Source organism: Lutra lutra, chromosome 7 (genome assembly GCF_902655055.1).
Source record: "Lutra lutra chromosome 7, mLutLut1.2, whole genome shotgun sequence".
NCBI lineage: Eukaryota > Metazoa > Chordata > Mammalia > Carnivora > Mustelidae > Lutra > Lutra lutra.
This window is the reverse complement of record NC_062284.1, coordinates 27140023-27167422: the sequence shown is the minus strand read 5'-3', so window position 1 is coordinate 27167422 and position 27400 is coordinate 27140023. Positions and strand designations below refer to the sequence as shown.

Genomic DNA, 27400 nt, shown 5'->3' with positions numbered 1-27400 from the left:
TCAGGGTTGCTTTGGCTATTCGAGGTCTTTTGTGCTCTATATAAATTTTAGGATTGTTTATTCTAGTTCTGCGAAAAATGCTGTTGGTATTTGGATAGAGATTGCTCTGGGTAATAAAGACATTTTAATAGTATTTGTTCTGCCAATCCATGAGCATGGAATATCTGTACATTTCGTTATGTCTTCAGTTTCTTTTTTTTTTTTTTTTAAAGATTTTATTTATTTGACAGACAGAGATCACAAGTAGGTAGAGAGGCAGGCAGAGAGAGAGAAGGAAGCAGGCTCCCCACTGAGCAGAGAGCCCGACGTGGGGCTCGATCCCAGGACCCTGGGATCATGACTTGAGCTGAAGGCAGAGGCTTTAACCCACTGAGCCACCCAGGTGCCCCCTATGTCTTCAGTTTCTTTAATCAGTGTTTTATAGTTTTCAGTATATAGGTCTGTCACCTTTTTGGTTAGGTTTATTCATAGGTATCTTATTATTTTTTGTGCAATTGTAATTGGGATTGATTCTTCGATTTCTCTTTCTGCTACTTCATTATTAGTGTATATAAAAATGCAATAGATTTCTGCATATTAATTTTGTATCTTGTAATTCTACTGAATTTATATATTAGTTCTAGTAGTTTTTTAGTGGAGTCTTTAGGATTTCCTATATAGAGTATCGTGTTATCTGCAAATCAGAAAGTTTTATTTCTTCCTTACCAATTTGAATACCTCTTATTTCTTTTTGTTGTCTGATTGCTATGACTAGGACTTCCAGTGCAAGTTAAATACAAGTGGTGTAGTAGGGACACCTGAGTGGCCCAGTAGGTTAAGTATCCAACTCTTGGTTTCGGCTCAGGTCATGATCTCAGTGTCATGGGATCGATCACCATGTTGGGCTCTGCTTAAGAGTCTGTCCCCTTCTACTTCCTCCTCTTCTGCTCCTCCCCTCGCCCGCCCCTCAATAAGTAAATAAATAAAGTCTTTAAAAAACCCGACTTTTTGGAGAGTAGACATCCTCATCTTATTGCTGACCTTAGGGGAAAAGCTCTCAGTTTTTTCCCCATTGAGTATGATGTTCACTGTGAGTTTTTCGTATATGGCTTTTATTATGTCCCTCTAAACCCACTTTGTGAGGGCGTTTATCATGGGTGATTATTGTACTTCGTCAAATGCTTTTTCTGCATCTGTTGAAATGATTACATGGATTTTAATCCTTTCTCTTATTGATGTATTGTATCATGTTGATTGATTTGCGAATGTTGAATCACCCTTGCATCCCGGGAATAAATCCCACTTGGCTGTGGTGAATGACTTTTTTAATGTATTATTGGATTCAGTTTGGTAGTATTTTTTTGAGGATTTTGTGTCTATGTTTATTAGAGATACTGGCTTCTAGTTCTCTTGTGTGGTGTCTTTATCTGGTTTTGGTATCAGGGTGATAGTGGCCTAATAGCTTGGAAGTTTTCCTTACTCTTTTAATATCTGGAATAGTTTGAGAAGAATAGGTATTAACTCTTTCCTTAAATGTTTGGTAGCATTTGCCCGTAAAACTGTCTGGTCCTGGACTTTAATTTGTTGGGAGTTTTTTTATTACTCTTGCAATCTCCTTGCTGCTTATCAGTCTATTCAAATTTTCTGTTACTTCCTGCTTCAGGTTTGGTAGTTTATATGTTTGTAGGAATTTATTTTCTTTTAGATTGTCTAATTTTTTGGCATATTGTCTTTCATAATATTCTCTTACAACTGTATTTCTGTGGTGTTTGTTGTTATTTCTCCTCTTTCATTTGTGATTGTATTTATTGGGGTCCTTTCTCTCTCTCTCTCTTTTTTTTTTTTTTTGGTTGGTCTGGCTAGAGGTTTATCAATTTTATTGATTTTGTCATACAACCAGCTCTTGGTTTCATTGATCTGTTCTATTGTTTTTTTGTTTGTTTTTTTAGTTTCTGTATCATTTATTTCTGCTCTAATCTTTATTATTTCCTTCTTTCTGCTGGTTTTAGGTTTTGTTTGTTGTCCTTTTTCTAGCTCCTTTAAGTGTAAAGTTAGGTTATTTGAGACTTTTCTTTCTTCTTGAGGTAGGCCTTTATTGCTATAAACTTCCCTCTTTTTTTTTCCTGCATCCCAGAACTTGTGGACCATTGTGTTTTCATTTTTGTTTGTTTCCATATACTTTATGATTTCTTCTTTGATTTCTTGGTTAACCCATTCATTTTTCAGTAGCATGTTATTTAACCTCCATGTATTTGTGTTCTTTCCACATTTTTCCTGTGGTTGGTTTCTAGTTTCATAGCATCGTGATCAGAAAAGATGAATGGTATGACTTTGATCTTGAATTTTTTGAGGGTTGTTTTGTGGACTAATATGTGATCTATTCTGGAGCATGTTCTTTGTGCCTCTAACAAGCATGTGTATTCTGCTATCCTGTATATATTTGTTAAATTCATCTGGTCCAGTGTGTTATTCAAAGCCACTGTTTCCTTGTTGATTTTCTGTTTGGGTGATTTGTCCATCAATATAAGTGGGGTGTTAAAGTCCCCTATAATTACTGTTATTACTGTTGATTAGTTCCTTTTTATGTTTGTTATTAACTCTTTTATGTATTTGGGTGCTCCCATGTTAGGGGCATAAATATCTACAATTGTTATATATTCTTATTGAATTGTCCCCTTTATTATTTATAGAGTCCTTCTTTGTCTCTTGGTACAGACTGTTTTTTTTTTTTTTAAAGATTTTATTTATTTATTTGACAGATAGAGATCACAAGTAGGCAGAGAGGCAGGCAGAGAAAGAGAGGAAGAAGCAGGCTCCCTGCCGAGCAGAGAGCCCGATGCGAGGCTTGATCCCAGGACCCTGGGACCATGACCTGAGCTGAAGGCAGAGGCTTTAACCCACTGAGCCACCCAGGTGCCCGGTACAGACTGTTTTAAAGTCTGTTTTGTCCGATAGAAGCATTGCAGCTTTCTTTTGACATCCATTTGTGTGATAAATATTTCTCCACCCTCTCAATTTGAATCTGCAGATGTCTTTACGTTTGAAATGAGTCTGTTGTAGGCAGCATACAGATGGGTCTTGTTTTTTTATCTTCTCTGTCACCCTATATTTTTTGTTTGGGGCATTTAGTCCACTTAGATTCAAAGTAATTATTGATAAATGCTTATTTATTGCCATTTTTTTGTCACTTGTTTTGTGGTTGTTTTCATATAGTTTCTCTGATCCTTTTCTTTCTCTCTTCCATGGTTTGCTGGTTTTCTTTTATTATATACTTGGATTCCTTTCTTTTTATCTTTGCATATCTTTGCATATTACTAGTTTTTGATTTGTGGTTACCATTAGGTTTATATATAACATCTTCTGCATATAGCAGTCTATGTCAAGTTGATGGTTGCTTAAATTTGAACCCATTCTTTACTCTTCTCTCCCCCAATGGTTTAGGTATATAGTGTCAGATTTTACATCTTTTTATTTTGTGAATCCCTTGACAGATTTTAGTTGTGATATTTGTTCAGCCAGTCTTTGGGTCCTTTTCTGGGTTGTTTGCTCTGATGTGAGTATTATCTAGTTGTATCTACTGTATCTAGTTATCTAACTGTATCTGTGGGGTGAAGTGAGTTTAGGGTCCTCCTACTTTGCCATCTTTCCTGGAAGTACCTGTCATTTCTACTTTTAAAATATATTACTAACTCAGTCATTTCTCTCTAACTCCTGGCCATTCTGGGTCCAGCCAGCTGGTCTCACCCAGTGTATTATACTAGCACCACATACTATACTAGCACATAACCTCCTGTGTCTCCCAGAATAGGCTCCCTACAGGACATCCAGAGATACTCTTTTAAAACCACCTTGGGAACCAGTCAGAACCTACTGGTCCTCTGCTTAAAACCCACCAATATGCCCCTATAACTATAACTTGAAAATAAGAACTGAACTTCTGATCATGGTCTGTATGACTGTATGAGCTCTGGTACCTCTTCAGTGTATTGCTTCCTCACTCCTTTGTCTCTCTCTCCAGGCCCCTCCACATCATCTTCTTTACCAGTCCTGAAGTATATTCCAGATTTAGACTCTTTGTCTCACTTTGTATCTGCCATCTGCCTGAAATATTCTTCCTCTAGGCAATTACTTACAGCCATATCTCTCTTGTTTAGAGAATCCTTTCCGGTTTAACCACCATATGCTGAAACAGCCTTTCCCCAATCTCATTTCACACCCTTCCTTCTTCATAACAGTTAACACCCTGTGACATTTAACAGACATCATCTGTTCCTTACACTAGAGCAGAGACTGTCTAGAATCAGTTGCATACTAAGAATGAGAGTAGAAATCCTTTCCTTGTTCCAATAAGGTGAATACGTTTAGTCTGTCAGTGTTATGTCCATTAACTGTAGATTTTTCATAGATGCCCTTATTAGCTTGAGGAAATTTCTTTCTTTTCCTAGTTTGGGGTATAGATTTTATGAGTGGGTGTTGGATTTTGTCAAAAGCTTTTTGTGTGTTTGTTGTTTACTCAATATAGCATATTGTAGGAATCAGATTTTGGATATTAAACTCACTTTGAGTTCCTGGAGAAATCACAATTGTTCACAATGTGTAATCTTTATTATATATTGAAGGATTTGGTTTGCTAATATTTTGTTAAGGATTTTTGCATCTATTTTCATGAATAGTGTTGCTTTATAGCTTTAAGTTTGTATTTTAAAATTTATTTATTTACATTGCTTTCTTGTGATAGCTGTGTCTGGTTTTGGTATCAGGACAATACTGGTCTTAATAGGTTGGGTTGCAAAGTGTTTCCCTCCTCCTCTGTTCTCTGAAAAAGTTTGTGTAGGATTGGTATTATTGTTCTTTAAATAGCTGATGAATTCACTGGTGGAGCCATCTGGGCCTGAGCTTTTCTTTTTGGGGAGGTAAATCTTGTTAGATATTCTGTTCCTTTTTGAATCAATTTTGGTAACTGTGTCTTTTTTTGGAATTTGTTCATTTCATCTAAATTGTGTAATGTGTTGGTATAAAGTTGTTTTTAGTATCCCTCAAAACCCTTTATATTTCTGTAGGGATGGTTGGTTCTAATGAAATAACACATTCCTGTGTATCTCCTCTACTTTCAATATGCTGCCATAGCAGTCCTTCACTTCTGACACCAGATGTGTGGGAAAGTGAGTTTCCCACACATCAAGCAATTCTGTGACACCAGCTGGATGTCCTAAAATTTAACTCAATCTTGACATGGAAATAGTGTCAGATCCCACAGGTTAAGGGCTCAGTCCCACAGCTTCAGATGTTAGTCACAAATCTGGATTATCACCTATGCTTCTGACTGATTTGGTATAAATCAGAGGTTTCTGTGGCCTCGTCCTTGGGTTTGATTAATTTGCTAGAGCAGCTCACAGAATTCAGAGAAACATTTTCTTATGTTGACCTTAAAAGTAAAACAACCTGCTATTTTACCAGCAAATGGTTTTATTTGAGAATAGCGAAGGAATTGCCATTTGGGACAAGCAAGTCATAGCAAAAGCCATAGGTAAGTTCACAGAACAAAGGAGAATTATTCTCTTTTATTGAGGAAAGGGGATAGTTGTAAGGGGCTCTTATAAACAAAAATTCCATTGGAGTAAACTGTGAGTTCAAAGTACAGTGGCTTTTCAATAAATGAAACAAGATGGGGTCAGGAGGGAGACAAACCATAATAGACTCTTAATCTCACAAAACAAACTGAGGCTTGCCGAGAGGAGGGGGGTAGGGAGAGGGTGGTGGGGTTATGGACATTGGGGAAAGTATGTGCTATGGTGAGTGCTGTGAAGTGTGTAAACCTGGCAATTCACAGACCTGTTCCCCTGGAGCTAATAGTACATTATATGTTAATAAAAAAAATACTATCTTCAAACTAAAAAAAAAAAAAAAAAGTGTAGCGGCTTTTCATTGGTTGAGTTGTGATAGTCTCATTGGCTGGGCTCTTACTGGAAGAGGAAAAAACCCTTCTTCCTACTAGGATAGTAATGTACAGGCTTCCTGTTGAGAATGCAAGGTAACCTCTCTTCCTGTGGGATTCTGCAACTGATAAAGAGTGGTAGGGCATGAGAATTCCCCTTTCTGGCCTCCCAACTTAATTTGAAATGAAGTGTCCTTTGTTCTGCTTCACACTTAGGTTTACCAGTTTATTAGAAGGGATATTATAAACGGTGCAGATGAATAGCCAGATGAAGAGGTACATAGGATGAGGTCAGGATAAGGCCTGAGTACAGGAGCTTCTGCCCCTGTGAAATGGGTGTACCACTCTCCCAGCATATGGAGGCTTATCAGATCTTGCCATTCAGGAGTTTTTATGTACCTTAATCTACAACACCCCCTCCACACTTGCTCCCCTTCCCAGAGATCTCTTGGTGGGTTTTAAAAGTCCAACTTTCCAAACATTTGGTCTTCCTGGTGACCAACCTCATTCTGAGGTGATCTAGGGACCCCACCCTAAGTTAGCTCATTAGCATAAACTCAGGTGGACTCAAAAGGTTCCTTATGAATGACAAAAGACACTCCTAATGGGGAATTTCTAGGATTTTAGGAGCTCTGTGCCAGGGATGGGGGACAAAGACCAAATATATATCTTATTATATCACAGTAGTGATGTCCCTTCTCTTTTTCCTGGTTTTTGGTCATTTGAATTTTCTTTATTTCTTCCCCTCCCCCACCATTAGCCATGTTAAAAGTTTATTGAAAAGTTGATCTTTTCAAAGAACTAACATCTGGTTTCATTGATTTGGTTTTTCCTTCAGTTTTTGTTTTCTATTTCATTGGTTTCTACTTTGAGCTTTATAATTTTCTTCCTTCTGCTTTAGATATAATATGGTTTTGCGCTTTTTTTTTTTAAGGTGGAAGCATAGCTTATTGAGTCTCTTTTCTAATAGAGTTTGAAGTGATAGATTTCCTTCTAACCACTGCTTTAGCTATATCACATAAATTATGATAGTGCTGTGTTTTCATTTTTTTGTTCGACCTAAAATACTTTCTAGTTTCTTTTTTGAGATCTCTTTGAACCATGGGTTATTTAGAAGTGTTAGGTATTTGGGGATTTCCCAAATTTCTTTCTGTTTGCAATTTCTGATTTAATTCCATTTTAGTTACACAATTATGATTGCAGTTATTCAGTCATACATTGAATTGAATGATTTCAGATCTTTTAAAATTGTTGAGACTTGTTTTATAGAATGTGATCTATCCTAGAGAATGTTTCATGTCTGCTACATAGGAATGTGCATTTTTCCTTCGTTAGGGGGAATGTTTTGCAATGGTCTCTAAGGTTAAGATCATTGGAAAAAAAAAAAAAAAGATCATTGGTAGTCCTGTTGAACTCTGTAGTGTTCCTGATTTTCTGTTCGCTTGTTCTATCAGTTGAGATTTGATACTGAAATCTCTAGCTGTAGTTGTGGATTTGCCTACTTCTTTGATTTCTATCAGCTTTTCATTCATTTGTTTTGGAGCTTTGTTATTCGGTATGTATACCTTTGTAATTGTTATATATTCCTGATTTTCGACTCTTTTCAATGGGAAATGTCCCTCTTTGTCTCTATTAACAACGTGTCTATTTGTATAATATTAGTATAGCCACTCCATTTCTCTTATGGTTATTGTTTGCATGCTAGACCTTTCTCCATCTTTTTACTTTGAGCCATGGTTTGTCTCTGGTTATGCACCTTTTAGTTGGATTCTGTTTTGTTTTGTTTCATTTTTTTAAAATTCAGCAGTCTCTGCCTTTTGATGGAGATGCTTAAGCCATTCATTTTCTAGTGTAATTATGGCTTTGGTTGAATTTACATCTGCCATTTTGCTGTGTTTTCCCATGCCTTGTGTCTTTTTTGCTTCTTCCTTTACTGCTTTCTTTTGTGTTAAAAATTTTTTAATGTACCATTTTAATTCCTCTGTTGCTTTTTAGCCACTTTTTTTTAGTGTTTGCTCTGGGGATTATAGTATATGTTTGAATTTATCATAATCTGCTTCATGCTAATACCTTAATTCTGGTAAAATACAGCAACTTTGCTCCAGCACAGGTCTATTTCCTCTTCCCTCCTTCTTGCTATTATTGTCATATATATTACATTTATATGTTACAAAGCTGTGCAACAGATTTGTAACCGTATGTGTTACATGTGCATGTATGTGGTATAATAATCATTGCATTATCCCAGGGATTGGCAAACTTCCATATGTCACAAAATACTATTTTGAATTTTTTCCCCAACCATTTGAAAATATACAAACCATTTTTTGCTCACAGGCTATGTAAAAACAGAGGGATGGACTATAGTTTCCTAAGTGCTGTTTTATGTAATCTTTTGTTTTTTAAAAATACTAAGGAAAGGGAAAAAAAAAACCTGTCTTTTAAAACACTTATTTCCCATTTCCAGTGTTCTTTATTTCTCCCATGGATTCATGTTTCTTTTTGATATCATATCAGTATCTGCTATCTGGGAATGTTTTTATTTTGCCTTCACTTTTTGAAGATAGTTTTGCTAGATAGAGAATTCTTAGTTGATAGGAGTTTCCCCCCGTATTATTTTAAACACGTCATCTCACTGGTTTCTGTTTACCATTGTTTCTTAGGAGAAGTCAGCCATTAATGATATTTTGTACTCCTAGATGTTGTGTGTCTTTTTTTTTTTTTTTTTAAATCTCTTGCTGTTTTCATGGTTTTCTCTTTGTCTTTGGTTTTCAGCAGTTTCAGTATAACGTGTCTGGTTGTGAATCTCTTTGTTTATCCTACTTGGGATTTATTAATTTTGGGAACTGTAGATTAATGTTTTTCATCAAATTGGGGGGGTTTGGCTCTGTGTGTTTAATTACTTTTTCTGTCCCCTTTTTTTCCTCTTCCCTCTTTATTGAGAGGAAATTCTCATTATGCCTATGTTTATATTCCTTGATGTTGTCTCCAAGATGATTGAGACTTTGCTTATTTTTCCTCAATCTTTTTCCTCTTATTTTCCCAGTTAGAGTCAAATAGAAATTATACAGTCTTCAATTTGACTGATTTTTTTCCATTTTAAATCTGCCATTTTGCCCATCTACTGAATTTTTCATTTGGTTATTACACTTTCCAATTCAGAAATTTCCTTTTAGTACTTTCCTCATAGTTTCTTTCTCTTTATTGAGATTCTGTATTTGTTAAATCATTGTTATCTTGTTTTCCTATGTTGTCTCTTATCTTTTTTTTTTTTTTGAAATTTTTGAATATGGTTATTTCAGTTGCTTAAAAGTTGTTGTCTGCTAAAGCTAGTATTTGACCCATCAGAGTCCACTTTTATTGACGGATTTTATTCCTGAGTATTGCTCACACTTTTCAGTGTTTTTGCGTGTCTCAAAAATTTTGTTGACATTTTATTATTTTTTTTTAAAGATTTTATTTATTTATTTGAGAGAGAGACAGTGAGAGAGAGCATGAGCGAGGAGAAGGTCAGAGGGAGAAGCAGACTCCCCATGGAGCTGGGAGCCCGATGCGGGACTCAATCCCGGGACTCCGGGATCATGACCTGAGCCGAAGGCAGTCGTCCAACCAACTGAGCCACCCAGGCGTCCCGACATTTTAGATAATATATTGTGTCATCTGGATTCCATTTTTTTAAAGATGTATAATGGTTATTTTGATTATTTTGTGTACTTGTTTTATAACATGCCTGGAATTCTCTCAGAAATCTGTTTCCCCCATAGAATGCAGCATCTTATGTCCTGGCCTCACTCTCCTGTTTTCTAGCCTGACTTCTAGGGTTTCTTCTATATCTTCTTGGCTTATGCTCAAACCTGTTGGTCTCCCCTTCTGCAGATGGGTCTATGTGTGGGTGGATGGAAGCAGGGAGGGCATAGAATTCAGTGTTTTGGCAATTTTCCCGTGTGTGCGCGTCCCAATTTTTCTAGGCCTCCATGATGTCCTCAATAGCCCTTTTGTACTCTCTGTATTTTATGATTCCCTGTTAAATTTCTGGCTAGTTCTCAGATCTGACATCTAGTGAAACTGTTCTCAGGCCAGTGGAGATGGAGGCTTTCTTGTTGGTCCTTTTATTGGCAATGTCCTTGGCATACATTTTCTCTTCCCTACTCTATACCAGTCAGCTTCTGCTGGAGGCAGAGTCTCATCCTGGTAGAACTATCTTCCAGCTTGAATAAAAACATATCCAGACAAGAACACCATAGGCACTCACTGTCCCTACCCATGTTTGGCAGTTTTTTCATAAACACTTCTCAATTTGTTGTTTGCCTTTACTTTATTTTCAGAGCCCTGGTATCATCATCTTTTATAATTTTGTGTGTTTTTGTAGCTGCTTTCAAAGAAGGATTTGCTAACCTCTTCTTTCCACCATAACCTAGGTCTTGCCTTTCATTAATTCTTTTGTAAGCTAATTTGTCCCAAAGAAGACTATAAATCAAATGCTAAATGTTTGATGAATATTTCAAGTGGCATTTTAAATGTGTGAGTGTGCCGGGTGGGAGGAATAATAAAGCTTGGTCTGCCAATGAAAGTTTGCCCAGAAGTGAGAGCATAAAATGAATTAGCCAAGTGGAAGCTTCTTCTTGGCCTTTCCTTCACAGTTGAAGTTTTCTGTGGGAGACAAGATGAGGGCAATGGGGCAGTTAGTCTTAGGCTCTTGTCTTTGAGGTCAGTTCGTTCTGCCTTTCTGCTTTTCCTTAGCTGTTAAACATCATTTTAGTCTCACCATTTCTGTGTGGTGTGTTGTGGCTTATGGCCTTGTCTGCGGTATGTCAGTTGGGAGTAATCATTGTGTGTTTTGTGCTCACTTGACCTCCAGGAGCAGAAGGACTGAGGGTGGAGTTTGACCGGCAGTGCTCTACAGAGAGGCGCCACGACCCTCTCACAGTCATGGATGGTGTCAACAGGATTGTCTCCGTGCGGTCAGGTGTGAAGGAAGGTTGAGCAGGATGCTGTCTGCTTGCGTTCATAAAACAGAACTGTTAACTTACTAATCAGAACACTACTGCTTCATTCTTTTTTTTTTTTTTTTTTTTTTTTTTTACTGCTTCATTCTTATGTGACACTTAAGGAAGGGACAATAAGCTATATTGCTGCAAAATACAGTAGGTTTTATCTGCATCTTTCTAGTATGTTCAATAAGATAATTAGGTGAGTGGTTTGTGCACCTCACCAGTGATGGGGGAGATTACAGGGTGCCTGTTGGGTCCTTGGGACACAGGCAGTCTGGGAAGCCCAGTTTCACCCAGATAGAGATGGTGCTGTAAGACATGTGGGAATACCAGGCTTATGCAAGGTAAAGGTTGATGTATGAGGAAGCTCCTAATGGGACTGAGTTGATCATTGATTCAGTGAGGGCTGGGCTCAGGTTTTTGTAAAATTGCACCCTCTTCAGGGAAAGCTGGAGCTTTTTATCCTGTTTCCTGGGTAACTGCCATCAATAAGACCTTCCCCTGGAAACCTCCCTGTAAGCCCTTGACCTGATGTGTGTGCTGGCTGACTGTGCTGTCCTCTCACACTGTGTTGTAGTTATATATAAGTGTTTACATCAGGGCATTGCCTACTTGTCCTCAGTTTCCCTAGTAGTTGGTATAGTGTGTATGGAAAGACAGTATGTATTAAATGTTATTCACTAGGAGTAGTATGAACTCAAATTTGGGAGAACTTGGGTTGGAGGAGCCAGCTGTTCTTCAGGTATAATGTAGATGATTTTGCTTTGTATCTGAAGAAGTTTGTGTTGATCACGTGATAGAGAGAACCCAACCCCAGGGCATACTTTTCTTTGCTAGGCCGAGAATGGTCTGACTGGTCCAGTGAGCTGCGCATCCCAGGGGATGAGTTGAAGTGGAAGTTCATCAGTGATGGGTCTGTGAATGGGTGGGGCTGGCGCTTCACAGTCTATCCCATCATGCCAGCTGCAGGTAAGTGGGGGGCCTGGCAGCATCCAGGTCCTAATGACTCAAGCAAGGTGGACACACAAACCATTTTCATTTAGTACTTTGTAGTCTGCCTTCTCCTAATGTGTTGGGAGCCTGTCCTGCCCAAGGTCCCACCGCAGTGATGATCAGAACTCCAAAGAGCCACCTCAGTTGTCCAGTTGTTAGGGTGTTAGCGTCCGTCACCTAATGGGGAAGGAGTTATTGCTGTTGCAGCACCACCGCCGCTGCTGCTGCTGCTGCTGCTACCACTTCTTCTCCTTCCTTCTTTCTTCTTTTTCGATTTTATTTGTTTAGTTGAGAGAGAAAGAGAGCAAAAGTGGGGGCTAGGGGCAGAGGGAGAGGTACAAGCAGACTCCCTGCTGAGCAGAGAGCCCAACACGGGGCTCGATCTCTGGCTTGGGATCATGACCTGAGCTGAAGGCAGACAGTTAACTGACTGAGCCACCAGGCACTCCACTGCTTGCACTTCTTAATCTGTTTGATTTTCAGATAAAATGTTAATGTACAGAGTGTAGTTATGTGACACAGACAGTGGCAGTACCATGGGCATCCCTCTAACCACAGCATCTGGGTAGACAAGGCCCACTGGGTCAGATTTGTGTAGGTCTCCTTGTGGGATAGCCCTCATCCTTTTCAACACAGGGACATTTACAGTGCTCATTTCCCAGGCCCTAAAGACCTCCTTTCTGATCGCTGCGTCCTCTCCTGTCCATCCATGGACTTGGTGACATGTCTGTTAGACTTCCGACTCAATCTTACTTCAAACAGAAGCATTGTCCCTCGTCTTGCGGCATCGCTGGCAGCCTGTGCACAGCTGAGTGCCTTAGGTAAATAGCACCTTTATTAACATGTCTGTTGTACTTGATGGGAAAAATGGTCAAGCTTCTGATATTTTCTGTATACTCATTTTAGCTGCCAGTCACAGAATGTGGGCCCTCCAAAGACTGAGGAAGCTGCTTACAACTGAATTTGGACAGTCAATCAACATAAACAGGCTACTTGGAGATAATGATGGGGAAGCAAGAGCTTTGGTATGGAACGTTAAATTAAAGTTTCTAGATATTTGGCCTTTGGGAATAAAATATTGTTTAAATAGTTTAAACTTCTAAGTCACTGAGAAGAGTTGAGAAATTCTACATAGGAATAAGGCCACCTTTGTCCCTTCTAGACTCCTTTATGTTGCCATATACTCAGTGCAGATTGGCTCGTGATTTTTAGAAACAGATGTGTCAATGGCTGTGAGCATAGGATTGTGTCTGTTAGACTTTGCAAAAAGTCTGGCTCACAGCATCCCCTTGTTTTTGCTGTATGAGGTAGTTACTGTTGAAAGGATGCTTGATCTTAACCATCTTAGGAGATGGGGCTTTACAGGCCAGAAGGGGATTGGGTCCCTGTAAGTGGCTATACTGAAATCAAGACCAAGCATTCTGAGGTGAATTTTCAAGCTCTTGTTTTTAATTTTAGTGTTCATCAAACCTATTTGAAAAATATCAATACACATTTTTTTAGGGAAAATAGTACCAACATAACAAAATATTGGTCACATAGAAACAAAATGCTTATTATCTCCCCTACATTTTGGATTACTAGCATATAATTTTGTTGTTTTCTTAGAGTTTTACAGGTAGTGCCCTTGCTGCTTTGGTAAAAGGCCTTCCAGAAGCTTTGCAAAGGCAGTTTGAATATGAAGATCCTATTGTAAGAGGTGGCAAGCAGCTGCTCCACAGCCCGTTCTTTAAGGTAATGCTTGACTTGTTTTAAAGTGATAAGGAGAGACACCAAGAGTGGTCATGTGTAGTGCATTGCATTTTAGGCCTCCTTGAGAACAGGTGTAGGTATTGCTGAAGTTGGGTATGAAAAATGTCCAGAAATGACTATGGTTACAACCTAAGCCCTTAATACTTTAACCAAGTATTAGTATACTTTGAGATACTTGACTTAGGCAGCAAGTATTGTAGCAGTTGTCAGATCTGAGCTCCTGTGTGTCAGGTGCATCACTAGGGGCTGGGTAGGAATAATCCATGTCACTGGTGATGGTGAAATATTTGGTTGGTACATAGCAGTCAGCCTGGAATAAGGAGCTCCTGAATGAGGATTCACAGAAATCCTATAATGATGTCTGTGTTTAGTATGCAGTATTGGTTAAATAAGAGTGTTAGCTACATTTTTTTAGCTTCCTTGTGTTACTAATTTTTGGTTGCTTCAGGTACTGGTAGCTCTTGCTTGTGACCTGGAACTAGACACTCTCCCCTGCTGTGCTGAGACACATAAGTGGGCTTGGTTCCGAAGGTACTGCATGGCCTCCCGTGTTGCTGTGGCCCTGGACAAAAGAACACCATTGCCACGTCTTTTTCTTGATGAGGTATTGCACGTTTTTTTGAAATCACTTCTGGAATGTAAAAACATTTTCCTTTTTCAGCTGTGGTATAAAAAGATGCCAATATTTATGAGACACAGCAATATTCTCTTACAAAGGAGTACCATAAAGAAAAAAGCACACAGGTGAAAATGAATAAACAGTCGCTGTGAATTTCAGTTAAAGTTTATTTTTAGTTAATTAAAGATATAATGGCATTATAAAGATATAATAGGTATTTTCAGATATCTTAGACTTGATATATTCGTATTGGTTTTGCTTATTAACTAAAAAATCACAATTTTGATGTTGATATTCTCTCAGATTGTTGGATGGGGATTACTTCTGTGTTCTTAATATTATTTGTTTTATTTTTGAGAGATGAGTGTTTGATAATCTCATAATAATATTGTCTAGGTGGCTAAGAAAATTCGTGAGTTAATGGCAGACAGCGAACACATGGATGTTCTCCATGAGAGCCACGACATTTTTAAAAGAGAGCAAGATGAACAACTTGTGCAGTGGATGAACAGGTTATTATATCAGAACCAAGAATAATATGTACTGGAGAAAGATGTTTTATGTGCAGTTCTTTCCCATGTCAGTTGTTCACTTAATGTTTGTTGTAGGCGACCAGATGACTGGACTCTTTCTGCTGGTGGCAGTGGAACAATTTATGGATGGGGGCATAATCATAGGGGACAGCTTGGGGGCATTGAAGGTGCAAAAGTTAAAGTTCCCACTCCATGTGAAGCCCTTGCAACTCTCAGACCTGTGCAGTTAATTGGAGGAGAACAGACTCTCTTTGCAGTGACAGCTGATGGAAAGGTAAGGGTACATTTTCTGTGTCATACTGACGTTAAAACTAAGAGACAGCTATGGCTAGAGTGCATTGTTGGGTCCACAGTATGTGTAAGGATTCTATATTGAAACATTATCTCAAGGTTAATAGTACTTATGTTATGCTAGAAGTGGTTATTATTCTAAATATTTCTGTGTGTGTTTTCTAAATGTGTTTTATAACTTTATAGTTTTTGAAATACAGGCTACATAAAAAAGTGTACTATTTGCATATCAGTAATACCTTAGCGTATTCATTTTTTGTTTGCTATTGTAATGCTCTTTTAAAAAAATTAATTGCTTTTAGTATGATGAAATGGTTGATATTTATATATTGGCTTTATGTCTGGTGACTTTATTCTACTCTTTTCTTTCCTTTGTGTATTTCTTGTATCTTCTTTAAAGTCATCTATAAATGGATTTTGTTCCTTCTCAGTTCACTTCTCTTTTATTTTTTTCCTTTGGTGTGGAGGAAAGGAAGCTCATTGCTCTGGATAGGAGTTATGACATAATATTGAGCAGGGTTGGTGGTCGTGGGCTTGTTCTTGTCTTAATCCAGGCAGCAAAGCAAACACTGAATATTCCACCCACTTACTGTGAGGTTTTGGTAGATGCTCTTTATGAGATTGAGAACATTTCTTTTTCCTTCTGCATTTAAAAAACTGTTTATATTTGTTTTCTCTTTTAGTGGATTAATACAGTGAATTGAATTAATTGGTTTTCTTTTTTTTTTTTAAGATTTTATTTATTTATTTATTTATTTGATAGAGAGAGAGACAGCGAGAGAGGGAACACAAGCAGGGGGAGAGTGAGAGGGAGAAGCAGGCTGCTTCCTGGGATCATGACCTGAGCTGAAGGTAGATGGTTAACAGTGGAGCCACCCAGGTGCCACATTAATTGGTTTTCTTATATTAAACCCTCTTCCATTCTTTGGGGAAACCCAACTTGGTCAAGATAGGTTTAACTTTTTTGGGATTTGTGAATATTTTGGGATTTTTGGGGAGCTCTAAGATCATGAATTCGGTCATTACAATGTTTCTGTCTTAAACACTTCTTGTCTGGTTCTGATACTCTATTATGTGTTTAACTTACAACAATTAATTTAAATACACATTTATTATCTTGTAGTTTCTCTGAGTCAGGACTCTGGATGTGGTTTAGCTCGGTCCTCCCTCCCAGGATCTCTCAGCAGGCTGCAGTTTGCCTCAAGGCTGTACTGAGGATTTGGCATGAGCTGTTGGTCGAGGCTGCCTCAGTTCTTTGCCACCTCACACTTGGCCACTGGCTTCATTAGAGCAAGTAAGGGGTTGGGGCAAGAGAGCGTGATACCGAGACCAAGTCACAGTCTGTGTGACCTAATCCAAAAGTGACAGTCCATCCCTGATGCCATAGTCTGTCCATTAAAATTGAGTCACTAGGTATAGCCCATGTTCAGGGAGAAGGGATTACACAGGGTGGAAATCAGGGACCCTTGGAAACACATCAGAAGCTGCCTGCCAGGAATATCAAGATTGTGCTGGTCTCATTAAAAAGGGTTGAAGTATATCCTTCTTCTCTTCTCTGGAAAATTCTTTGTCTTTTAGTTGTTTCCTGGTTATTTTAATGTGTATATGTAAAATCTGAAGTGAATTAGTATTTCTGTCCTCCTTCCAAATAATAGAAATACTGATTTTTTGTTATCCTGTGTTTTGGTGCAAACCCTTTAGGGAATGATAGGTATTATTATTTTAGTTCTTGTTCTATATAGACCCAAGTATTTTTTTTCCCACATTTACCCAATGTTGTACAAATCTTTGTCTCATTGTTTCTTATGTCTCAGACCTTACATCTTTTAATCATTTTTCTTCTACTTTAAGCATGTATTTTCAATTTTTAGTGAGATTCTCTTGTTGGTTAATCCTCACATTGTTTTTCTTTACTTGAATATGTATTTTGTTCTTTTTCTAAAGTAAGGATTGCAGACATTTTCTGGATAGGTCATGGTAGTATTTTTGGCTACATGGGTCATATGGTCTCTGTTGAAACTATGAAAGCAGGCTATGAACAGTATGTAAATGAATGTATGTGGCTGTGTTCCTATAAAACTTTATTTATGAAAGTAGATATTAAGGCCTGATTTGGCTCATGGGCCATAATTTGCCAACCCCTGTTCTAGAGTATAAAATTTTCACTTGACTTACTTTCAGTCAGCCTGTTAAAAGCTTAATTTTTCTGGTTTTTGGCCTTCATTGTTGCTAATGAGATGTCAACAGTCAGACTGATTTTTACCCAAATGAAGATAATGTTGCTGTTTTTAATATCTTTCTTCAGTGATCTATAATTTTGCTATGATATATTTTTATTTTTATTTTTTTCCACCTTTTTTGTTTTACTTCATTTTTGCCAGGTGATAAGGGATGGAAGAGGGGGGCTTTCTGACTCTTGAGAAGTGATTTTTCAGTAACTCTGGTAAATTCCTAGACTTTTTTACCTCCCAGTGTTGCTTCTCTTATATGCACTGTGTGATCTCTACCTGAAACTATGAGTTCTGATTGATGTTTCAGTGAGAGAGTCTGTCTTTTATATCTCTAACACCTTCTTTCATGTTTCTTTTTTTCTTTCTGTTTCTGCGCTATATGCTAGAGAATATCTTCAGACCCATCTTCTAGTTCTGTAATCTCTTCATCACCTGTTTATGATCTGCTGTTAAATATATCTGGGTTTTTTATTTCAGTTATTGTCTTTTTAATTCCTGGAAGTCCTGCTTTGGGTGATTTTGTACTTTCTTATTCCTTGGGGATACCTTCTCGTTTTCATTTCTTTAAATGTAGTATTAGACTATTGTTTTGGCTGACTCCCACATGGTGTCTTCTTTCAACTATGAGCTGACCATTTTCCTTAGAATATTTTATTTAGAAATTATTTAAGGCTCAGTTTAAAATTACTCATCCAAAGAGAATTTATAACCCCTAATGTACTACCAGTCTAAGACATAATAAATTAAATTCTTTATCTAAGGAATTTAGACCAAATGTAACATAAATTCAGGCTGAAAACCAACCTAATGACCAGCTTTTGTCATTATGAATTCTTAGGAGAGATTTTCCCCTGTCTAATTCAGTGCTAAGATTGAGAAAAGCAACTTGCTTTGTTGTTCTCTTAGTTCTTGTTTGCTGTTGGCCCACTGGAGCCTCACTTTTCTACAGTCTCCTTTTAGGCTTTGGCACTTTTCCCCTGACATCCAGTGTGCTGAAGATTCTCAAAACCTTCAAGGGGACATTGGCTGGGCTCATCTATTAACCAGAGTTCTTGATTTCATTCCCTGTTTTAGTCCTTGAGGTTTCCTTACTCTTGTGTCAGTGCAGCATGCATTTGAAACAGTATGAAACAACATTAAAGTTTTTATAGGAGGGATGTTTGATATGCGTTTGAAAAAGGCAGTCTGATTTTAAAAAAATTAATGATAAACCTTGTGTCCTCAAATAATTACCCACTGAGGGTGAAAGCAAAATAGTGTATTCTACTGTGTGATTTAATGCTGTTTTGCTGAAATATTAAATATATTTAAGATTTTCTGTGAGTGTTATTATCAGGGATTTGTTCCAGGGTTAGGATCTTCTTTTCAAAATACATTTTTGTGAATTTGGGATTTCTAATAGTCATAACTATTTCTTTCATTTTTAGAGTTTTGATAAAGCACAAAAAATGTTAAATATTCCTGTGGTTTTTAATTTTTAATTTCATTTCTCTGTGATAAAAATGTCTGTGACACTGATTGAGCTTGTTAATTACTAAAATATAGGCATAAATTTGGATTAAAAAACTGATATTTATATTTTTCTTTTCTTAGCTTTATGCCACTGGGTATGGTGCAGGTGGCAGACTAGGAATTGGAGGGACAGAGTCGGTATCTACCCCAACGTTACTTGAATCTATTCAGCATGTGTTTATTAAAAAAGTAGCTGTGAACTCAGGAGGAAAACACTGTCTTGCCCTCTCTTCAGAAGGAGAAGTTTACTCTTGGGGTGAGGCAGAAGATGGGAAGTTGGGGCATGGCAACAGAAGGTATTATGTGAAAACATCATTTTTGATGTTATGCTTTCCTTTTCTTATTTTAATTTTTGTGTAATATATTGGCACTTTGTTTTTCAAAACAGCATTTATAATAATCTACTCAAGTTAAATGTTAATGACTCATTTGGCATAAATAAGTTCTTGTTCCAATGTGTGGGGTTGCCTACGTGACCTTCCTAGTTGAGGGGAAAATCAATTCTGAATTTCTGATTTTTAAGTACTGAGTGTGTTGAGTTTCTCTTTGTCCTTCTCCCCTTCCTCTGATCTTGAGTAATTTACTGAATCACAGTTGGCACTTTGGTACCATATGTGATACTAAAGCTATAAATACAGAGGAAGTGGAATGGGACACACAAATGACAGTATTTTTTTAAACAAAGCAAGCAAACAAATCCTCTAGTTTTTAGAAATTAATGGGAACTACCAGCCCAGTTGGAGTAACAAGGACCTTCATATACAAATAACTTAAAGCACCAGACACTGCAGCTCTAAAGATACTTATAAGAGGCAGTAAAATTATGTATGGTGATCTGCAGAGGTGAATGCTGACAGTCATGTGTGTATGAGGAGAATAACTGAGAGGTCAAGGGAAAAATGACCCAAAAGGATTAGACAGAATGGTCCACAGAGCTTATAGAGGGCAGATGATAGACCTTGTTCCCAAAACCTCATAATTCCCAGGGCATTGGTTAGAGGATTAAGAATGTGCACAACAGGGAGGGGGTGGGAAATTAAACATAGACTGTGTTGCTGTGATCCTGCCAATAAAGCTTAAAAGCAAGACATGAAAAGATTATACTATTTACAAGGAACCATAAGCTCAAGAGTATCTTTATGAATACAAACATATCAAGCATTCAGCAAGATAAACTTTACAGTGTTCTACATCCAATCAGAAATTATCAGGCATGTGTGTCTTCAAGAAATAATGTTGGGAAAATTGGGTGTTCAAATGCCAAAGAATGAAATTGGATCCCTCATGTACATCACTTACAAAAATTAACTCAAAGTGGAATAAAAACTTAAATGTAAGTGTAAGACCTGAAGCTGTAAAACTTCTAGAACAGGGAAAAGCTCCTTGACATTGGTGTTTGCAGTGATTTTTTGAATATGACACTCATAGTGCAAGCACCAAAACCAAAAATAAACAAGGAGGACTGTGTCAAACAGCAAAAGAAACAATTGACAAAATGAAAAGCAACCTATAAAATAAGAGAAAATATTTGCAAGCCATATAACCAGTAAGGGATTAATGTAGAAAATGTGTAGGGAACTCATATAACTCAATAGCAAAAAAATAAAACAAAAAACATGATTAACAAATGGGAAAAGACCCGAATAGACATTTTTTTTCTGAAGAATACATACAGATGACTCATAGGTACATGAAAAGTTTCTCAACTTTTCATCAGGGAAATGCAAATCAAAACGAATAATCATCAGGGAAATGCAAATCATCAGGGAAATGCAAATCAAAACCACAATCAGATATTACCTCACACTTGTTAGAATGGCTATTATCAAGAAGGCAAGAAATAGGAAGTGCTGGTGAGGACGTGGAGAAAAGGTAAACTTTGTACAATGTTGGTGGGAATATAAATCGGTGCAGCCACTATAGAAAAACATAGAAAAAAGTAAAAAAATAAAAAAATAAAACTACCATATGATCCAGCAATCCCTCTTTTGGATATATATCTGAAGGAAATAAAATCATTGTCTTGAAAGGATCTGCACTCTCATGTTCAGTGTGGCATTGTTTATAATAGCCAAGACATGGAAACAACCTAAGTGTTCATCAGCAGATGAATGAATAAAGAAAATGTGGGTTGGTGTGTGGAGTGTGTATGTGTGTGTATGTGTATTATTCAGCCATAGAAAAGGAAATCTTGGTATTTGTGATAACTTGGATGAACCTTGAAGACATTATCTTAAGTGACATGAGTCAGAGAAAGAGAAAACACTATGATCTCACTTACATGTGAAATCTAAAAAAGCTAAACTCATTGAAATAGAGTAGATTGGGAGTTACCCAGGCCTCAAGGTTGGAGATTTGGGAGATGTTGGCAGAGTGTACTAACTTCCAGTTTTAAGGTGAATAAGTTATGGGGATTTAACGTACAGTATAGTGACTGTAGATAACAATACATTTTATTGTATCCTTGAAAGTTGCTAAGAGAGAGTAGATTTTTTTTTTAAAGATTTTATTTTTATTTATTTGACAGAGAGAGATACAGCGAGAGAGGGAACACAAGCAGGGGAAGCAGGAGAGGGAGAAGCAGGCCTCCCGCTAAGCAAGGAGCCCGATGCCAGACTCCATCCCAGGACCCTGGGATCATGACCTGAGCGGGAGGCAGATGCTTAATGACTGAGCCACCCAGGCGCCCTGAGGGTAGATCTTAAATGTTCTCACCACACAAAAATATTATTATGTGAGGTGATGGATTTGTTAACTAAACTTACTGTGATAATCATTTTGTAATGTATACATGTATCAAATCATCACATTATACACCTTGAATTTATTTTTGTATGTCAGTTATATCTCAAATCTATATATAAATTATCAGGGATACAAAAAGGCAGGAAAATGTAGCCCATATAAGGAGAAAAATCAGTCAATTAAAACTGACCCAGAAATGACATAAGTGATACTAACTAGATAAGAATGTTAAAACAGGGGGCGCCTGGGTGGCTCGGATGCTCTCTCTCAGTCAAATAAATAAACAGAATCTTTTAAAAAAAGGAAAAAAAGAAAAAAGATTTTTCACCTGAGTGAAAATGTAAACAGAATATAAAAATGTATATGATCCAGCAAAGGCAGTACTTAGGAGATTTATAGCATAAAATGCCTTTTTTAAAAATTTATAAAAGAAACATGGTTTTTAATGACTTCAGTTTGTGTGTTGAGACCTAGAATAAGGACAAATGCAACCCAGAATAAGCAGAATAAAGGAAATAAGATCAGAGTGAGAATCCATGAAGCAGAAAATAGAACAATAAGAAAAATCAAAGAAAACAAAAGTTAGTTTTTTGAGAAGGTCAGTATAAAACCTGCCTCTAGACTGATCAAGAAAAAAGATTATACAAATTGTAGCAATATCAGGAATGAGGGCATTTAATCACTGCAGAATGTGTAGCTATTGAAAAATATAATGAACATCTTTATGAAAACAAATGCAGCTTTTTAGATGAGATGGACAAATTCCTCAAAGGACACACACTCTTTAAAGCTCACTCAAGAAGCAATAGGTGACTCAGATAGCTTTGTGTCTATTTAAGTAAATGAGTTTCCCATAAATAAATCTCCATAAACAGGTGATATGGTTTCTGCCACATGTATAAGTAACAGATAATACCAATTCTTAACAAACTGTTTTAGAAAATTGAGGAGGGAATTCTCCCCAACTCTCCTTTGTGGATAGCTTTTAGTCTTACATCAAAACTAGACTTAGACATTAATAGAGAAATATAGACCAATGTCCTTCATGAAAGTAGATATAAAAATTCTTAAGATTTTAGAAAATCAAATCTGACAATATATAAAAGGATAATACACCATGACCAAGTGAGTTTTCTGTCAGAAATTGCATAATTGTTTTTTAACATTGGAAAATGAATCCAGTAATAAAGAAAAACCATATGGTTATCTTAGTAGATGAAGGAAGGAAAAACATTTAACAAACTTCATCTATTCCTGACAAACAGTTTTCACTAATCTAGGAATAAAAAAGAGATCTTCCGTGACTTGATGAAGAGCATCTCTGTTACACATAGAGCTAATACAATACTTAATAGTGACAGACTGAACCTCCCCCAATTTCAGGAACAAGACAAGGACATATACTATCAAGATTCAATATTGTACTTCAAGATTAGCACGTGCAGTATAGCAGTATAAAAAAGGCATTCAGATTGGAAAGAGAATTAAAGCTATTTACATGTAGTATAATTGTTGATATAGAAAATCCATGCTAACAACAAAAAAGCTACTAGTATTAATAAGTGAGATTAGCAGGGTTGCAGGATAGATCACTGAATAAAAGGCAGTTGTGTGTCTATACATACACAATGTAATCAGAAATTAATGTTTAAAAAATACCATTTATATTATCCTCCTCCCAGAATTGAAATAGTAAGGGACAAATTTGATTTGGTGGAGGGAGGAGGGAGAAAAAAAAAAAAACCGTGGAGAATTTATAGGCAGAGAACTATAAAATACTGGTGGGGGAAATTTTAAAAGACCTAAAATTATGGAGGAGAGTATACTCTGTGTTCATGGATTAGAAGACAATATTGTTTTGTCAGTTTTCCTCCAATTAACCTACACGTTCTACCCCTTCCCAATTAAAATGTGTGTAAAAATTGACAAACTGATTGTAAAATTCATATGGAAATTCAGAGTGCCTAGAATAATCAAAACAATTTTGAAAATAAGGAGCAAAGTTGGAGGACTGACATTATTTCAAACCTCATTTTAAAGCTACGGTAATCGAGACAGTATAGTATTGTAAAAAGAGAAAGGTACCATTGGAACACAAGAGTCTAAAAATGTATCACAAATACTGAATAATGACTGGAAAAATGAAGCTTGATTTCTCCCTTATAACTTCCAATGCACAGTTTACAAAAGTGCAGATATTTTATTGGAGAACAGAACCTTTTCAACAAATGGTCTTGAACAATTGGATTACCATGTAGCGAGCAGTGAACTTCTTGTACCGCATCCAGATTTAACTCAAAAGCATTGGTAATCATAAATGTAAAACCTAAATCCAAAAACTTGTAGAAGAAAACATGAGAGAAAACCTTTGTGACTTAGGTCAGACAAGGATTTTTAGACAAAACTCCAAAAACATAATCCAGTAAAGAAAAGTAGGATAAATTGGACTTCATAAAAATGTAAACTTCAGGTTTTCGAAAGATAGATTGAAAAGACATGCTACAGACTGAGAAAACATTATTTGTAATGATACATCTGGCTAAGGTCTTTCAAAACTCAATAATAAGGAAACAAGTTTGCTATCAGTGCTTGCCCCATTGTAGGCTAGTTAACATTCAAATGATAAAACTCCTTAAATGAAATGTTGATTTATAGCAAGGGTGGGCAAATTGTTTTGGTAGTCAGGTAGTAATAAATATTTTAGGGCAGCCACATGCAGTCTTTGTTGTATATGCTTCTTTCAGTTTTTGTTTTTGTTTTTTTTAGTAGCCCTTTAAAAATATAAAATTCATTCTTGCTAATTGGCCTTCCAAAAACAGGCCACGGGCCAGATTGGCCTGCATTGGGGCACTAGTCTTCTGGCTTCTGATTTAGATTGAAAGTCTCTGCTCTCTGGCATTAGGGTAGCTGGTATAAAAGGAAACATTTAGAAAATTATGAAGTTTTGACTTCAGGTCTAAATGATTGTTCTTAATTAACTGATTTGAGAGGTGTACATTAAACAAGTGAACAGCAAACCAAAAGTCTAGTATTTAATACTTTAAAAATATTTAAGAATAAAACTATTACAGTTATCCTTGTTGACCTTATTTGCAGTCCATGTGACCGCCCTCGAGTCATTGAGTCTCTGAGAGGAATTGAAGTGGTTGATGTTGCTGCTGGTGGAGCCCACAGTGCCTGCGTCACAGCAGCAGGGGATCTCTACACATGGGGCAAAGGCCGGTATGGCCGCCTGGGACACAGCGACAGTGAGGACCAGTTAAAGCCAAAGCTGGTGAGAAGGCACCTTGAAAAGATGCTCAGAGGTCTAGGGCAGCTCTTCACACCCTCACTGTTAAAGGTGGTGGGGGAGGTAGCTATGCCATTATGATTTTTAAAAGTCAAAAGTATTTCCTCTTCTAGTTTCTTTTGTTTTAGAGTTGATGGCCTTACGCTCATTATTTACAAGCAGATTTTGTATTCAGTGAGTCATTTAAACAGGGTAGTATTTGAAATACTACCTTTTATTTATACTTTATTTTATATATAATAATAAATATGTGTATTTTTTAATATAAATTAGTATTACTTGGCATCTAGCTAAATGCTTTGGCTTCTATAAGGCCCGCTGTATTTTGGGTGAAGTAGTAAATAAGACTTCTTGGTGTGGTAGGGACTGACTGATTGGGGACACTGATTCCTGCCTCCTATAGTTTAGATTTATTTGGTTCATTCAGATGAAGGTGTTTCTGTCTTATCTTACAAGATTATTAAAATTGCACGTTCTTTGGAAAGGCTTCCCTCCCTGCCCTCCACACAGACACAAAGAGCATCACAGTACTTACAGCCTTTTCTGGGATGCCTGAGTGGCTAAGTCGATTAAGTGTCTGACTCTTGATTTTTGTTCAGGTCATGATCTCAGGGTTGTAAAATTGAGCCCTGTATCAGGCTTTGCACTCAGTGGGAAGTCTGCTTAGATTCTCTATCTCTCCCTCCCTCTCGCCTACTGTTGAGTGGGCATCTGTTCTCTCCATCTCTCTCTTTCATTCAAGTAAGTAAATCTTTTTTTTTTTTTTTGGAAGGTTTTATATATTTATTTGACAGAGAACACAAGCAGGGGCAGAGGGAGAGGGAGAAGCAGGCTCCCTGTGGAACAGGGAGCCCGATGTGGAGCTCAGTCCCAGGACCCTGGGATCATGACCTGAGCCAAAGGCAGACGCTTAGCCAACGGAGCCAACCAGGCAATCATAAATAAATCTTTTTTTAAAAATTAAGAAAAAACCTTTCCTTAGGTAAACTTCCTTTCTACTGCAGTCAGATAACTTTGATTCCTTTTCTCTGAAGGTGGAGGCGCTGCAGGGCCACCGCGTGGTTGACGTTGCCTGTGGCAGTGGAGATGCCCAGACCCTCTGCCTCACTGATGATGATACTGTCTGGTCCTGGGGGGACGGGGACTATGGCAAGCTTGGCCGAGGAGGCAGTGATGGCTGTAAAGTACCCATGAAGGTATTTGTGTCTGCACAGTGAGAGAAAGGCACCATTCCCAAAGATCTTGGGATGGTTCCAGGTCTTTCTGGAGCTCTTAGAGCCCCCTGGGCCCTCCCAGGAGCACCGAGTCTTGCTACCCCATCCCCCATTGTGTGTCTCTCAGCACATCTTACCTTCTTTGCAGAAAATATAATGGATAATTGGGTAAAAAGTGAGTGAAAGGCCCAAAGGTATTGAGATACCTTAAGTGCTATTTGTGCTGTCTTGGGAAATTTATGTAATTTTGTGAGACCTGTGGTTTTATGTAGTATGTAGACCTGTTTGAGGAAAAGAATAACCAATTCTTCATAGTCTTTTCAATTTACAGAGTTCTATAGCTATGAATATAATAGTACTTGCTGAAAGGGTTGCATCTGGTTTAGCCAGAGGCTATTTTAAATGGACATCCTGTGACAGCCTAAGAGAAGAGGCTACAGGCCTGGATTGGGGGTCAGATTGCTATTCTCCATGTGACCTGCATGATTCTGAGCAGTTTCTTAGCTTTGTGAGACTGTCTTGCCCTTGTGAATGGGCAGTTGGCAGAGATGAAGTTCATTGATGTGTTTAGATCATGTGCTGACTGCTGTGCTGCCTGCAGTGTGCGTGAACACGACCGGGCCGTTTAGCTGAGGTGCTTTGCTGTGGATTTGCGAGTGTGTGTGCTGTGAAAGAACACTAGAAACTGTTTTCTGCTTGGTGTCCAATCTTGTTAGGGATCTGGGACTGTGTGTGTGGAATAGAGAACCTCACTGTGCACAGGCAGCCCTGGGAGGTAGCATTCTACCAGCGGCCCCCTCAGATGGGATGAGAGCCTAGGCTAGAACTGCATAACTTTTCTTCCCAGAGCTGTGCTGCCCAGTACAGTAGCTGTTGGCCACAGATGGCTACTTAAGTTTAAATTTAACTCAGTTAAGAGTAGGTAAATTTACAATTCACTTCCTCTTTCACACTGGCCGCATTTCATGTGCTCAGTAGCCCCATGTGTCTGGTAGCTTCCATTTGGGCATTGTGGACACAGCACATTAACAACATTGCAGAGAGTGGTTTTAACTGATGCTACCTACAGCCAAAGCCTGGTGGAGACATGCTTGGAGGCACCCCTGTGCCCTGCTGGGCACTGCTGGAAAACCAGAAGCTCAGGGCTTCCTCCTCAGTCTTATCATCTCTTGTTCCTTTTCTCTTGCAGGTGTATGGTATTTTAACCATGTTACAGGTTACTTAGGGTTTCCAAATTTATGGAAAAACTGTCTGTTGTGGACTTTATTATGCTTAGGAAAGCTTAGACACAGGCTTTGAACCGTCAGGGATTAGGA

At 37.7% G+C, this 27400-nt stretch overlaps 1 protein-coding gene across 8 annotated transcripts in view; it reads left to right on the top strand.

The window, feature by feature from the left end:
* HERC2 (HECT and RLD domain containing E3 ubiquitin protein ligase 2) overlaps positions 1–27400 on the top strand; it is a 237320-nt gene that overhangs the window by 191041 nt on the left and 18879 nt on the right. For all 8 annotated transcript variants that reach the window (XM_047735659.1, XM_047735658.1, XM_047735652.1 and 5 more), the window contains 11 exons: positions 10773–10880; positions 11743–11874; positions 12561–12719; positions 12805–12923; positions 13507–13632; positions 14099–14254; positions 14666–14781; positions 14878–15076; positions 18918–19132; positions 24678–24855; positions 25905–26066. In XM_047735659.1, the coding sequence (XP_047591615.1) occupies positions 10773–10880; positions 11743–11874; positions 12561–12719; positions 12805–12923; positions 13507–13632; positions 14099–14254; positions 14666–14781; positions 14878–15076; positions 18918–19132; positions 24678–24855; positions 25905–26066 (1670 nt within the window). The remainder of the gene's footprint in view (positions 1–10772; positions 10881–11742; positions 11875–12560; positions 12720–12804; positions 12924–13506; positions 13633–14098; positions 14255–14665; positions 14782–14877; positions 15077–18917; positions 19133–24677; positions 24856–25904; positions 26067–27400) is intronic.